The sequence below is a fragment of the Rhea americana genome, unplaced genomic scaffold (genome assembly GCF_003343005.1).
Source record: "Rhea americana isolate MKP2758 unplaced genomic scaffold, rheAme1 scaffold_363, whole genome shotgun sequence".
Lineage (NCBI taxonomy): Eukaryota > Metazoa > Chordata > Aves > Rheiformes > Rheidae > Rhea > Rhea americana.
Window position 1 is genome coordinate 374,336 of NW_028186494.1, and position 16,237 is coordinate 390,572.

The window sequence follows — 16,237 nt, forward strand, 5'->3', positions numbered from 1 at the left end:
AACTGTACAGGAGGAAATTCTCCTTGAAGCACAGCGGACAAAATCTGTAAGTTCTCATACTTAATTCACTAAAACACACAGAGAATCCTTCCAGATCAAAACTGATCCACTGATCTCCAAAAAACGTTGTTGTTGGCTCAGTAATCTTTATAYTTTATTTTTAGATACAAACATAACTTCACTGCTAGAAACAATTACTTACCAAATGACCCTTAAAACTTTGTTTCTCTCTTAAAGAGGTGTCACTCTTAAGATTTTTCTAGTAAGCCGCTCTGAAAATCTACAGTCTCTCTCTAGAACTTACAGGAAAAAAATGAGGTGTTTTCTCACATCATTTTTGAATTCAAGTATAGTCTTAATTTTCCAGAAGCACTTAAACCATTTATACTATYTACTTATGTGTTTGTAGAAATATCAGCGTAAATATATTCAGAAAAAAACAGAACATTTTTATTTGAGAAGCTTAGAGATATTCAAAACCAAAGCTATGCTAGACAGTAAAGATGTTATTTTTAAATATGTACTAATTATGCATCACTAGTTCACAGATCAGCATACTTAGATTCTTTTAAAGCTTAAAACATTTATTTTTGAGAGAAAGTTTCTGTAAGAATCCTCAATACAAGAAAGTCACTTTAAGATAATACAGGCTATAATGTAGACATGGGTTTGTGTACAAACCAGAAAGTTTAAAAACACATGAATTCAAATCATTTAGTTTGTAATAAATCTATTAAATCAAACTGAAAAATAGCCCTTGTATGACACAATACCTGCTTTTAGTCAGTCCTCCACGAATGAAGAACACTCCAGCTGCATCAGAATCTAAGTGCAATACTTGAAATTTCAATTCATCTCCTATTTTTAATCCCAACTCTTGCCACTGTACAGCTGACATTTGTTCAGGTTTAGGGATAGAAGCATTGAAGCATCCATGTATCAGACATCCAATATGACTAGGAGCTACTTTATTAATTACACCCTTAAGAAAAAAAAAAGAATTACATGAAGATATATTAAGGCTCACCTCTTTAAAACAGACATATAATGTACACTTAGTTTCCCATAAGGACACTTTTGTACAAGACTCTTGATAAAAGTTACTTACTAGAATAACTTACTTCATATATTAATTTTGCTATACTAATGCCAAAATTATTCTTAAATTACTCCTAAAGTTATTTCCAAACAGTTCTACTCAAATTAGAAAGACTGAAATTGTATCTTCAAAAAGAAACAGTCAACCCTCCCACCCCCAAATTTAGTAAGCAAACACTTACATAGAATAGTTAACTCCTTCCTCATCCTACAATGACAAGCATTGATTTAAAGCCATTTTAAGCCTGATTTACATGTCTAAGATGTACTGCAAGGATAAGAGTCAAATAAAAAAAAACAAACAAAAAAAATTAAGTATTCCATTCTGTGTTGGTGACATTTGTGTCTTTAACCTTATCTGCTTCACTTTCCCCAGTGATGAATGAACTACACAAAGTTTTTCCAATTTCTTCCCATGAAGGGAACACATTTACTTCTCAATTACATTTATAGAGGAGCACAAGCCATACCTCAAGAAGTACTGCACAAYAAGTCAACTTTCAACTTATTATTCCCCCAAGTACTAGCATAAAGGTGGTAACAAGCTTAAAGCTCTTCCATGAGTCATATATCACTTTCCATTGAAATACAGGCTTATGTTTAATGCACTGCTCGTGCACTTGAGGGAAAGAAACTCTTCAGGCCACCCTAAACACTTCTGTCACTATTAAATGTGAACAAACCAAAACGTTTAAGAATTATCTATTCCTTATAAAGAAGCATCAACATTTAATAAGCTTAGGGACACACGATATAGACTATAAAAATCTGCTATAACACTACCTARGTCTTCGACCTCTTCATGCTGGAAAGTAAGTTAAATTTTTATTACTTAAGGCAAAAAGAGCCCCATGAGGTGACAACGTATTTACATACCACCAGTTTCTTCCCTTTCTTGGGACTGAAGATGACAAAGTCTGCCTCAATGTTCAGGTGGATGAATCCTTGGTCGTCGTAAATGTCCCCGAGGTCACCCACTACTTTGATGTTGTCATAAGCCACCGGCACACCTTGAAGACTGGAAGCAGAAGGGGGGGAAAGCAGTTAGCTGTGAGGCTGGCTATGAGGCGACARCCACCGCTGGGGGAAGGACGGTGGCAGCGGCGGGCTCGCCCGCCCGGCCTGAGCCTCCCGCCCGCACCTCTCCGAGTAGCGCAGGAGCTCGGCGTCCAGCTGGGTGCGGATGCCCGTGCGCTTGCGGCCCAGGAAGCGCGGCGCCAGGGCGATGTGCCGGCGGTGGGGCGTCACCACGAGGCAGGAGTAGCGGCGCCCCACCAGGCCGCGGGCCACGGCGAAGGAGGGGATCTCTGCGCAGGGCAGCGGGCGGGCGGGCGCCGCCGGCTCCGCCGCCGCCGCCGCCATCTTGCCGCTGCTGCCACGAGGGGGGCCGCGCCGGCGGGGGCGACGCCTTCCGCGTGGCGCGCAACGATGACATCCCGGGCCCCGCCTCCGCGGGCGGGAAGAGGAAGTGACGGAGTGACCGTCGGAAAGGAACGCAYTTCCGCGTACCGAGCGGAAAACCCGGTACGGCGACCTCCGGCGGCTCCCTCAACCGGAAGTTCTGTCATGCAGCTCCAGCAGGGGCGGGGCGCGGCGTAACGTCACCGCTCTGTGGGTGGGGCCCCGGGAGAGCCCGTGCCCGASGCGGCGGCGGCCGTTGGAGGCGGCAGGCGCGGCGGGCGGGAGGTGCGGGCGGAGGGAGAGTGCCGTAGCGGCCGCCTCAGGCTCTGCTGCTCTGACGGGACGGGGAGGAAGGGGCTCAGCTTTCGATGCCTGAAAGAAGCAGAGTTGGAAGAGAAAACATGAAAAGTCCCTGCAGGGGCTGAATGTTGTTGGTTGGTCAAAGAGAAAGTGGTGGGAGTGTGTCCTTGYTTCCATTTTTCGAATCAGCTTCCCAAATAAATTTTGGTTGCCTTTAATCCTTAACTGTAAAGTTAGAAAGAATTCCATTTAAAAAAAAATGTATTTGCATTTGACAAGCATGTTTCAACTGTTTTTACCTCAGTATCTTAAGTCAGAGGGGATGATAACAACAAAGGTGATGACAGGTCTTTTAGAAATGGAAGTGTGAGCTTCCATCTTTGGGGGCTACAAACCTACATTTTCTACTTCCTACAAGAGTGATCTTTCCCTTAGATTTATATATTTATTTATTGCTTGGTTTTTGTAGGGGTAAATAAGGGGATGACTTTATTGTCTGCTGGTTAACATACAGTTGGGGAGCAAGTAATCCTAGTTTTGATTCTTACTCTGGGTTATTTTGTTCATTTTTTACAAGACACCTTGATTGATTTGTTATCCAGTGGATAGTTCAGAAATAGCCACGACATAGGGAAGTTTGATACAGTTTTGTCATTCTCAACAGCATGTCAACATAAATACAGAAATTTCAATTAGCTTTAAAAGAAAACTTTTTTGTAGTATCAATCACTGAAATCCACATTCAGAAGGAGACTTTTGTCCCAACAATAGCCTTTGAGTGGAACTTAAAATCCTAAAAGTTCTCATTCGTTTGCTGCTATTCTTAGGGGCACCTAATTGTGATAAACAATTTCAATATTGAAATTATCCATATGTATATATCTGTGTGTGCTAAGAAGAAGATCTTGGGAGGGAGCAGCAGTACGTCATCTGCACTCCTACCTCAAGGTATTGGGTTTCAGTAAAAACAACAGGCGCCAGGTAGATAAGAAAACAGCTTTGAGGTACATGAGTTCTTTATTTCAGTATGAAAATACCCTGGATATTTAGTACTATTTAGTATTACAGTGAACCAAATTCTTACTGATCAGTTGCTCTTCTTCTGTAATCTCTCCCACATTTGTGCACTCCCGAAGAAAACAACAAATGTAATAATCTGTGGAAGCAGCTAGGAACACTGGTTTATATCCATAAACCATATCTCTAATCTTAGCCACACTATTTTATTCCTCCTTAGATTATGTCTTACTGATCAGCGTAATTTAATTTCTCTCCTCAGCTGATTTTGCATGTAATGACCCTTCTCATACATACAATTGTCCTGTGATCTTAAATTTGACATTCAGTAATTTAGAAAAAGATCGTGTTGCAAAGATTGGATGGGGTTTGACTATTGTTCTAACTTTTAGTTATCTTATATGCTATTCTACATATATAGGAATATTAAGAAAATTGAATTGTTTTCTGTTGCTAGGGTCTGAATCTAATTTGTGATAATAAAAATTGTGATAAAATTTGTGAGAATTTTTTTAACAATTTATCAAATATGTATTAAGAAGAGGAAAGATAAAACTTAAAAAAATCATAAAATAGGGATGCAGGTGCACTACACACTGGAAATGACCTACAAAACAAGCTGTAGTAATAGTGGGAAGAGTTTGCTTTCCTGTTTTAACTAATGGAACTCGTGGCTTGTTAGTAAAAACAAGTTTTGTCTGGAGAAGATCAGTCAGACTTCATAAAAGCATGAAGTTGCACAGTTCTGCTTTAAGATTTGATTTTATGTGGATTTGACTACACTGGTGCAACCCCCTGAAAAGTCATTTCTTTCTTTGATTTAAATCTAATTGATTTTAAATCAAATTTGATTTTAATACAGTTTATGTCAGCCTAGCTTGTACTAGTTCATGTACACTTTTAAACTGATACTGAATCCATAGGAGGAGTTACTGAACTAAATGATTCATCAGTTTTAATTAAGGTACTAAAGTTTCTTTTTATTGTGGAGGCCTTAGAAATACTATTGTTCTATAATAACATGTCCTATCAAACATCAAAAATCATTCCACTCCCTATAAAGTGCTAAGTAATGCAAAAGCCTTTGAAAGTATTCAAATACTGTATCACCAAAAGATTTCCTTTGACTGAATATACAGTGAAGACAGCACTGCTTGCTAATGCAGCGTAGCCTGTCTGAACCAAAAGGAGCATTGTCTTGGTGTCTCCTAGAGATTTCAGATCCATCATAGGGCTCTTGGGCCCTTATTATCCTAATCATAAAAGATGTGACTAAAGAGAGGACTCTAAATGCTATTGTTACTTTGTCCAGTTATGGTTCAGTTCTGAAAACCACCCAGAYTGTAGCATATAGAGCCTGGCATATCTGCATTCCCCCCCCTTTTTTTTCTTTTGTCTTCTTTTTATTCCTTAGTYGTGTTATCTTTTTACTTCTAGCTGTTAGTTTATAGTTTAAAATCAGTCTGTCTTAGCTGGCCTTTTTACAGCACTGCAACGAGCCTGTGTCCAAAAAAGGCAGTTCAAAGCAATGTCTTAAACAGCTCAGTGTTGATACGTTTGCCAAATGTCACAGCGGCTGATAAAACTGTGCTGAACCTGTTTTCCTTCTAGCAGTCAGGTTGCCAGTAACAGTCAGGACCAGAAACAAAAGCTGCATTTTCAATCACTGCTGTTCTCTTTTACTTTCTCTTTTGTCTCTGTGCTTGTCTTGTTTTCTCTKTATGGAAACAAGGCCAGATTCTATTAAGGAGATTTATCAACAAACAGGTGTCCAGCACTTCTTAGCTGATGTTCCAAAAATGCAGTCATTGCCATCTTCACTCCAAATTTGTGAATTATTGTCATTTGTTGAGTAGGAGCCTCATACAGCTGCCATTCATGCATGCTCTTTTGTGGTGGCTGCAGCTCGTTTATTCAGAGGGCAGCCTCCATCTAGCATTAAAATCCTGGAAGTCTTAACTGTGATCAAATGCACTGCATCGATGCAGGATGGAAGAGCGGCTGTGGCACTATACTGGAGCAGGATACAAACTCCCTAGCAGGGCCAGGGCCTCAAAGGACACTATACTTTCTGGAGCTTTATTGAGCTGAGATTTCTCATCACACAACTCTTGCTCTGTTTAAAATAAGAAGTGAAGAAGTCTGACAATGCTGTCAAGATCAGAAACTCTTATACAAATGTCCAACAGTTAGAAAATCAAGGTATAAAAGATACAATAAAAGTTGAAGTCACACGCAGAATTTTGTTTCTCAAATATTTTAGCTGCTTCTGCATTTTTCAGAGCTACACTATTTTTAATTATAGTTGTTGCTGTAATATTTAGCAGGCTGAAGGATCTATATTCAAACTCTGAATTTTTTAAAAAATTGTATGGTAATAAGCTTGTTTCAACCTCTTTGGCCCTCATCCCAAATAGGAACAAACTAATCATAGCATTTTTGGTCAATAGAATTAAGTATTTAAATGCCATTGAAGGTCTCAACCCATGGACATTAATATGGAATTCTCGTACACTAGTTTTATGGAACCATTTTTTTTGAGAGAGCCACAATTCAATTGTAAATGAAATTGATCAGTGTAAAGGATTAGCTTAAGATATATTATTAACAGTAGTAAAAACATTTGATTAGAAAAGTGAAAGGAATTAAATTTTTACTCTTAAGCAAAAGTCTAAATCGAGCAGATATGGGATGCTAACCTGAAAAATACTGCTTTTTCTTACAAAGACATTGACCCAAAAAGATAGATATTCCTGTCAGTATATCAGGTTTCCCCATATCACTGAGTTTGTGTRTATATATATATAAACAGACAAAAAAACTCTAAAAATCCACCAGATGGCACACTGGAGCCTTGATACTAAAAAGTGCAGTCATCCAAGATAAGACTTGCAACTGTGTAGCAGGCTGCAAATTTAATCTTCCTTACAATACACAGGCTGTGTTTTGTTTTGTCAGTGACTATTATGTCAATTTTTATTATGTAGTAAATGACTTAGAGAAATATTAAGAAAAAAATGGGATAGGACAGCAATTATGTTAATTTTTTTCAGCTAATACTTTTGCATGATTTGTAGTGACAGTTACAATGTTTAGGATGTACATTTCCTAGCATTTGGGTACTGGCTGGATTTGCCTTTGGCCCTTGATTCTCTGAGTAGGTTTTTACATCCCCCAGAAATCTGGTTGGCAATAACTATTGCCTAAGGTGTGAATGACTTTTTTTGRGAAATAAAACAGTTTGCCTATAAATAGATTACTGAACAATTGTATGCAAGTAGTTTGCTGTCTTTATATGCATGGAAATGAGACAACCTGCCTTAGTATAGCTAGTGACTGCAGTTCCCTTCTCCAGCTCTGCTAGAAGGCAGTGTTTTTTGAGACATTGTTTCGATGGCTTGGAGACATAATGACCTGTGGGGATCTGGCTGTTTGTATGATGCTGAATCTCTCCTCTCTGTTTCCAGCCAGAGAATGAATTTACTTCAGTACAAAGATAATATGAAAACACAACTTTTTCCATGTAAACAAGTGGTGAGGGTGCCAGAGAAACCTGACTGGGAGGGAAGCAGTCTGTGCCATCATAAAAAACAGTAAGGCTTTTCTGCAGCATTGCAAATGATTCTGGCAAATTGTGCTAACAAATAAGAAGAATGAATGAGTTGTAAATGGGGCAAATGAGGTGACTCTAAGCAGTCTGACTGTATTACATTGCAGTTCATGCTCTGAAAAAAACCTCAAACAAACACTTCAGTCCAACTTTTGTAAAATTATCAGGAAAGACAGGAATTAAGGATCCATAGGAGATTGCCTGAAGAAAAGACAGCTGCTGTTAGTTTTAAGAGGAGAAAATGTCTTTTTTTGCTATCCTGTTTTATCACTCCTCTACTTGAAGATACTGCAGAAGACAAAGTAATCATCTGATTCTTCAAGTTCTTTCTTTTTTTAGCACTGGGATGTGTCCTGTTAAATCACCTAAAGAATTGCACTTTCGATTTGTGAAAACATRTCTATAATGAAATAAAGAACATTCAGGCGTTTAGACTTAAATTCTTGTTCAGACAAAACTCTATAGAAATCACATAATTTTTCCGAATAGACAGACATTTTTAGCCTGTAGTGCTGTTTTCCCAGTTTCTCTATGGAAAAATGTTAATGTTTTTGGCCTAGAGACTTGGTCGCTTATCTGAGTATCTTGTCATTTAAGAGAGATTTCCAAAGCTCATTTGAAGGAAAGATACTTGATTATATCTTTCCAGGCAGCTTTGGGCATCTTAAACTAAAGCTCTGATCTTGCAGTTTGATGTCTGCAAGTGAGTTCCAGGAAAGCTGGCATTTGAGTATAAGGAAGACTGATCAGGACATAGTTGCCTGCCTATTTTTTTCTTATCATCTACAAACTTTAACTGGTAGATTGAATATCAACTGTATTCATGGTAACACATTATTCTGTTTTCTTTTATCTGTATTTTCTTCTTCAGTTAAAGGTATATGTTTTTTCCATGGAAAGAAGAATCTAGAAAAAACAGAGCCTTTATGCCAAATGTAATGGAAGCTAGAACCTTTTCTTTTTTCCTAAGGTTCAAAATTGTTACTAYTTTTTTGTCTTGTGGCTGTGCTTTAGGGTTTTGTTTGGGTCATATATGGACTTATTTKGATATCATCAAAAAAATTGTTCTCATTGTACTTCCAATCTACAAGAACGAAACAGTACCCCATATCTGATGGGAATTCCATTCTCATTTTGTAAACCAAAGTGGCTGAGTAAACATAGTATTTGGCTGTTTATTCTGAACAAAATGTCCATAAATACTGGCATTCCTTTGCTAGGAACATCCTCTGTTAATTCAAAGATAAGGCTTTAATTATTCTGAATCAGAATATTATATATAAACATTTTCAGAAATGATAAATTCTTCTTCAATTTCTCCTTGAAAACAAGCAGAAAAATAATGCCATCAGAGTAAGACAATTCCAGATGTGTTATTTTCCTGCCGCTCTTCTCAGGCAGCATATATGGTGTCAGATACTCTTTAATATCACTGATTTTCTTAGAAGGTTTAAGTCTTTTTCCATATTTAACTGTCAGTAAGGGCATTATCTGCCTTCAGACATATAAAGGGTAATGGTCATTATTATGAGTTGATACTGAAGAAGTTCATGTAACCATTTCCATTTGAGTACAGCAGCTCTAAACACTGAAGCAAATACATCTGCAGTAGTTTAGGTAATCTCCAACGTGTTATGCCTATAGTAGCCCACATCTTGAAAAGTATTTAATTATCACTACCTCTGAGTGTTTCAGTGCTAGATATCACTAGATACCTGAATGATACCTATGAGTGGTGAAGCCTAAGAACAGACACAGAACAATTTTACAATTTTAGCCGATTGCCAGGTTGTCCTAGTGTAAAGACAAAAAATTCTGTTCTCCCTTAACTTCCTGCTCAGTTAATGATTTAGTTTGGCAGCTCACAGGATTCTCATTGAACTGGTTCTACTGTTTACCATCACATCCAACCACCCACATATAGAAATCCCAGGATAACAGAAGTCATGGTTATAGTGAAAAACAAACAAACAAAAAAATCAACCCCCCAAACAATTAAAATATGAGAATCAGGGACTCTTCTGTGAGAGCCATGACAAAAATGCAGTCTTAATGTCCCCTAGATTGCTGAAAGCAGTAAAAAGTAAATGCAGTGTGGGCAAATTTCTGCTCTCATTTCAGATCCTCTTTTCACTTACCTAAATCCCTTCATTATATGAAAAATTTCTGAAATGCAGCATTGTCATTTATGTAAATTTAAATGTGATATTAATCACAAAGTTCTCATCATTATTTTTACCATCACTACCTTCCTGAAAACAAATGAGATGTAATAAACAAATCCCAAGGTACTCGTTAGTCTTCACTCAGGCAAATTGCCACTGAAGCCAAAGGAATTTGCTTGAGTAAATACAATGTGGCATGCCTGCTCCATCAGAAAGGTACCCCAGTGGGGCTCTCAACATCACACACACTCTCCAAGGCAAAGGTATGTACTGGATGTTAAGTGCAGCCCTTTTTTCCCTCCCAGAACATCTGCATTTTCACTCCTGCCCAATAGGTAGTACCCTGCTAGCTCTATCAGGCCTGGGTTGTACACAAACTTGCTATAGAGAGTTGCTTATGTAGCAAGTGGCTTGGATGGAAGTCTCTAGTTTGTGGAGGAAGGAAGGTGTGATGCCTAATATACTGTCATCTGCTCTAGAAGTTGCTTTTTCAGAACAGCACATACATACCCATAATTAGACCCCRTGAGTTGACCTATAATTAATCTGCAATTACAGCTGTCATTTTAAAATGCACAGGAGACAAGAAATGTGAATGGCAGCTCTCTGAAACAGTGTAGCTACTAATGCTATGTATAGTAATAAAATATTATGACGTAGTAGATCTACTTTTATTTAGCCTTAGAAATCTGCAGAGATCTGAAGACTTCAGAAGAATATATTATGAATGTGTAGCTGTTTTGTATGTGAGAAATAACATACTTTGACTCTGTAATTCTTGTTTGTGTATAATAAATAGCATAGTGCAGTAGAACTATTTTCAAGTATTTGTTGAACCTGTTCACATATACAGGCAAAGTTTACTGGGTGTGGAGAACTCTTGTTCCGCTTCCCTGTGAAAAAAAAAGATGTAACACTTCTGAAAACTGGTGGATCTTGATTTAAAACAAAGACTGTGTTTTTATTTTGATTTCAATACATTTGAATTGGGCCTTTAGCAATGGTTTCTGCCTCGGTTAGACAGAGTTAACCAGGTAGCAATCTGTGAGCACTCTAAATAATAAAGGTGCAGGCGGTTGAGTCCCACTCAACACAGTTTCACAGATTACTGTACAGTTGTGTAAACATGGTTAAAAAATATTACTGTCATTTTGAATGACTAAAAGACATGCATCTTTGTGCCATATTTGACACTAGGAAACAAAAGCACAATGACTCTGTAATGGATAAGCTGAGAGTGCTGGGTTTGTTCAGTCTAGAGAAGAGAAGGCCAAAAGGGATTAACTGGCTGTCTTCAACAACCTAATGAGTAGTTACAGAAAAGATGGATCCAAGSCTTCTTGGCTCTGTACAGTGAGAGCAAGAGAGAGCAGACACAAGTTGTAGCAAAGAAAATTATGAATAGATATAAGGAAAGAATTCTTTCAGTTAGGATGATCAAACACTGAATCAAGTTGCCTGAAGAGACTATGGGTTCCCTGTTGTTGGAGATTTTTAAAATAAACAAACAAACAAAAAAAGCTCAAACCACTTTGGACCAGATAGTCTCCAAAAGTCCATCTGACTTACATTATTCTATGATTCTAGATTAAGTGACAGCTTCATTATGGAAAAATAAATATTTGGCAGTGATATAAACAGGGCCATGGTAGGCTTTTAAGTTTCATGCAGTTCATGCAGTGAAAGCTGAAGAAATCTGTACAGATATGACTGTGTCCTAAAACAGCCCTCAGCCTTCCCTATGAGCTAATGAATTATTTACATATCTGTATGGCAACCATCAGCAGAAGCATCTTAGATACCTCAGGGAATGCTCAGAAAGTGCTACTAGTTGCAAGACAGGCTACATAAGGTGTATATCACTATRCTCCTGCTCTGGGACCAAATACAGGCCATAGCTCCTTTGAGCCAATTTGATTCCCTTATGGATGGAGACGTCTTCAGAGACCCTCATAGCTGTTCTCATTTTCTGTGCACTAAGAATGGAGGTCTGCATTAGGTGCCCTCTTCACAGTTATACCCTCTGCATAGCTGTTAACTTCTTGTACCTCCAATGTTTTCTACCCTCCTCATTCACCCACAACTCCTGCTATGTAGTAAATTGGGAAATAAATGTTCTAGATGCCACTGTGTGGTTAYTGTTGGTTCATACTGACATTTCAGTGATGCTTATTGTAATTGCTGTTCAGCTGATATTTCAGATGGTGTGGTATATTGTGGATGACGCAAAGCATAACTAATGTGTTTACTCAGCACCACAACAGTGTAATGCGTCAGAGTACTTCGCAGATTGAAGTGGGCTTTTTCAAAACACTCTGCACTCCAAAAATAACATGACCCTCCAATTGCAACTCTCAGCACTTCTCAGTATTGTGACACTGCTGCTATTTGCTGATGAGCAGGCTGTGTTGGTGCTGAAGGAAATTCAGAAATGTTACATTACCAGCYTCAGGTTGCATAATATTTTAAATCCCAGCCATTCAACACTCAGGCACAGACACAGCTTTACTCTGAGAAGGGCTTTAATGAAACAGCTCTGGCTAACAGATGAGCACATGTCTAAGGGCTTACAAGGACTGGAGCCTCATTTATTTTCATAGGCAGTGAAGCTGTCSAGGCTGGACTGTCCTTTTGACAAAGAGAAAAATTCAGCAGGATTTTGAATAAAGAGTTTAAAATATTCTCTCACCAGTGAAACTATTTCCTGGACTCATCCAACACTCTCCAGTCTTTCCAGAACATAACTGCTCTGGAGTGTGTAAGAGRGAGAGGAGTCTGGTCCAGGTCCAGTAGAGAATGAAGCAATCATTTTAGCTACTTGSGCTTAAAGTTGACCTTGCATATACTGTACATACAGACCCTCTGTTCCCTTCATATATTCTTTTAAATATTGCAATATATATGATTGAGATTTTTTATTGTAATCAATATAATTATCACAGTGTATTTAATTTTTGCAAGGATAAGGATTGTGCATGGTAGATATACAGGAAAGATGAGAGACATAAGTGAGAACCTTGAATACTTCTTTATATAAGTCTATATGTGGTGCTTAATGAGCTAATACTGAAAGAATTTAAAGAATGTACGTACTTCAGGGAGGACTTTAAATCTRCAGATAGTTTGATTGAATTGTGCAATTAGAATAATTTGCACTTACCTCACAACCTTCATCCATGATTTGTACGTTGTAAATATTTATATTAGCATGTTTGCATAGCTTTAAAGATATTTGCTTTTGTTTTGTTTAATTAAATGGATTTCTTGTAAATATATCTAGCTATTTCTCATACTTACAAGTCCTCACGTCAATGAAGAAACTCAAATATGCTGAAAGAAAATTATCTGATTTCCTGAAATATATCAATGAAACATGCAGTTTAGCAGTTTGAGTATTCCATCTGTAAAATCTACTAAAAAGGGTTCCTCTTGAGGTTGCAGTTATTACAGCATTATTTGAAATAAATAAGAAGATCATGGTGTGTGRTTTTCATTTTTTTCTTTTTTTTCCCTATTTTTTGGTCATTACTGGAAAGGTAATAAGTAACTAAAGGATTCAATGCCCTGTTGATGTGTTGAGGCAAAGCATGCTAAAAGTTCTCACTGGTAGAGGTAAAAAAAACATATATTACTGCTGTTAAAACACTTTCTTTCTGGGCTATTGCCATAGAAGAGTTTCTCAGACCCTTAAAACTCTCTGGAAATACAATTTTTGTCTTATGAATTGATAGAGTTTCCAATACCAGTTTTGTAAGCCTAACTTTGTCTTTATGTTGACATATGTGTGCATATGATGGTAAGGCATGTTGCCTAATGGTTGAAGTTAAATAAGAAATTTGATTCTTTCACTTGGCTCTGCTATTGACTKTCAGGGAACAGCAAGGGCAGGCACCACTTCATAAGGGAAGGCAGGACTGGAGCCTGAGAGTCATGGCAAGGCAGAWGGGGCAGGGACTTCACAAGGGTGCAGGCCCACAATACCTGACCAGGAAGAACAGAGCAGGTCCGTGACAGTAACCTGGGTCAGCCAGGGTCCACTATGAATGCAACAGGTCCATAGCGATGAGGTAGGTCTAAGGTCAAGCCAGAAAGTCAAGTTGCCAGGTTCAGAATCAGGGAGATAGGAGGCCAGGCACAGACATATCTACAACAGGGACGAAGGGTGAATGMCTCAGCTTAAATGCATCTCCCAGGAAAAGGGTAGAGCTCCTGCTAGGGCTTCTTCCAGSTTTTTCTCAAAGAGCTCCTTATTCATAACAGTTTCAAGACCTGACAACTGTTTATCAAMGTTGGATTATAGCCCAAACATCCAAACCCCTAGAAAGAGCGAATGCGCTCAAGCCCCTAACCATGACTGGGCCCATTTACTTTACTGTATTTCTCTTGACTTCAGCTCACCTATCAGTCTAGTACAATAATATCAAMTTCACACATGTTGTAAAACTTGATTCATACTCATTATATATGTTGAGGTTGTAGATGGAATATGCTTTATTACTTAGAAGTATTATTATTTTTACACGGTGTAATTTCAGCCATTGAGCCATTAGTATGGCAGATTTGTTTGATTCTTTAATTTAATTTTGCRCTGCATCCTTTAGCGTTCCTGGTATAAAAGCATTTTACATAGTCATGGTTCCCTTTGGAGCAGGTGATTATGTATGTTCCCAYTGGCAATAGAGACTGAACTACACCAGCATTGTTACTATTACAGCAAGCTAGTTTGTCTCACTATGAGAAGACTGTATGAGTAACCAAAATGTTCATATTTTGCCATGTCACAGTAGTTGTATTGCTTTTAAATCAATGCAGTGATATCTTTTCTTTCAAGACTAAATTACATGTGAGTAAGGAGAATTTGAGACTTGAAAAAATACCCACTAAAACCAATGTGAGCATTGATATTGTTGTCAACATACAGAGATGTCTGCATATATCAGATGATGATGGTACTATAGCAATGGGCAGCAGATTGGAACACAAAAACTTGGGGAGAAACAGCTCATCACTGCAATATTAGCAATATTAGGGAGAAAAATCTATCCAGCCCCCATTTAAGTTAGGAAATACTTAAAAAAAAAGAGAGAAAGAAAAAGAAAATGATGTCTTTGACCCTTAATTGCCTTCCATAAACAACAACTTCATACAAAAATTTCATGTAAATTAACAGTCTAACTCTCTCAAGTTTATTTCTATAGAATATCAAAATTCAAAGTCTTTTCTTTCATGTAAAGTTTTCGTTAATTATTTTTTATCACAGGTAGAAGAAGCAACTATTTGTCTTCTTTTAAATAATGACAAGGAAAGATGATTTGCAAAATAATACAGTAACGCAGATGATCTAATCACTGTAGTGGGATATAATCATTCCTTTGATTAATACTCTAAGAAAGGAATACAAAAATATTGTATGTTCGTTTTAGTAAGCAGTAGAAAGGGATAACTTCAAAAACACAGACTTACACAAGTCATTGATGTCTTGAGATGCAGCTTATACATTTTTCCTCTTAGTAGTTAATGTTATGCAAGTTTGGAGGGTTTTCTCCCATATCTGGTTTTAACTTTGCTGACTTAATGGAGTTMATACTGATTTTCAAAGAAGGTAATAAACACAATAGTTAAACCTTCTGAGAGTAAAAGATGTTTACTAGTTAAGTCTGAAATGGAATTTTCAGTTACTGTTTCTTTTTACTGGGATGCTTATGGCAAGGGGAAAAGATCAGTGACATTCTACATGTTCATGCCTAGATATGCAGGTGCAAGAACAGTTGTTGGCCTAGGCCGTGTTGATGAAACAAAACTTTGAACTCAGCTGTACAAAAAGAATTAGATTCTGCAAAAGACTTAAACAGCTAAAACTGTACTTAGGTAAATTTAGGTGGCAAATCAGAAATTACATTCTAATCCTGATCCMAAACTCAGTACGAATTGTTCTTTGCTGCTTGAAGCTCAGTGTGGTGCACTGGGCTGACTTGCCCTGGCTCTTTGTCTACYTTCTGCCTAAACCTTGCTAGTATCCAAACTCTAAGCAGAACAGATCTTGAAGGCCCGAATCTGTGGTGTGTGATGAGAGTTCTGGTAACACACACTGACAGTATCAGCTGTCCAACCTCCCAAAATATTTTTAKTTTTTTCAAATGCAGGTGGCGACAAGCTCTTATTTGATGCAATAGCACATTAGCCAGAAGAGTGAGTCAGGCACTGGGAGACCACTGTTTCAATTCCCTTCTTGGCTGGAGGAGACGCAAGCCTGCAGTATCAGGGAGTGTTGTAAAAACCCAGCTGTATGCTTGGAAGAGGACAGGAAAACAAGGATGTGATGAAACTGAACTTCCCTGCAGCTGCAGAAGAAGCACATGGCACTGGACTAATGCTCTTTTTCTTTTTCTCCACCACCCCATCTGCTTTCAGTTTTGTTTATACAGTCATTAAGAAAGGAACCAATTCAACCCCCACATCCTAAAACTCAGCCCTGAAACAATATTGTGACAAGCTGACATCAAAATTCAGAGCTTGTATCAGACTATCCTAATCAGTAACTCACAGACCTGTGCTGATTTTTATGCTCTTCTGTGTGGTAAATCATGGGTGCTTCGTTTCGACAGAAGAGGGCCTCCCAGCCTAACCTTTAACAAGACAGCAAACG

At 38.1% G+C, this 16,237-nt stretch overlaps 1 protein-coding gene across 1 annotated transcript in view; it reads right to left on the bottom strand.

Annotated features, from left to right (window-relative positions):
• The window catches only part of POLR1F (RNA polymerase I subunit F), a 3,519-nt gene extending 958 nt beyond the window's left edge, over positions 1-2,561 (bottom strand). Inside the window, exons 1-3 of the mRNA XM_085312431.1 lie at positions 2,240-2,561; positions 1,975-2,116; positions 774-982 (exon numbers count right to left, since the gene is read on the bottom strand). Of these exons, the coding sequence (XP_085168557.1) occupies positions 774-982; positions 1,975-2,116; positions 2,240-2,460 (572 nt within the window). The 5' untranslated portion in view covers positions 2,461-2,561. The remainder of the gene's footprint in view (positions 1-773; positions 983-1,974; positions 2,117-2,239) is intronic.
• Positions 2,562-16,237: the final 13,676 nt, after the last annotated feature.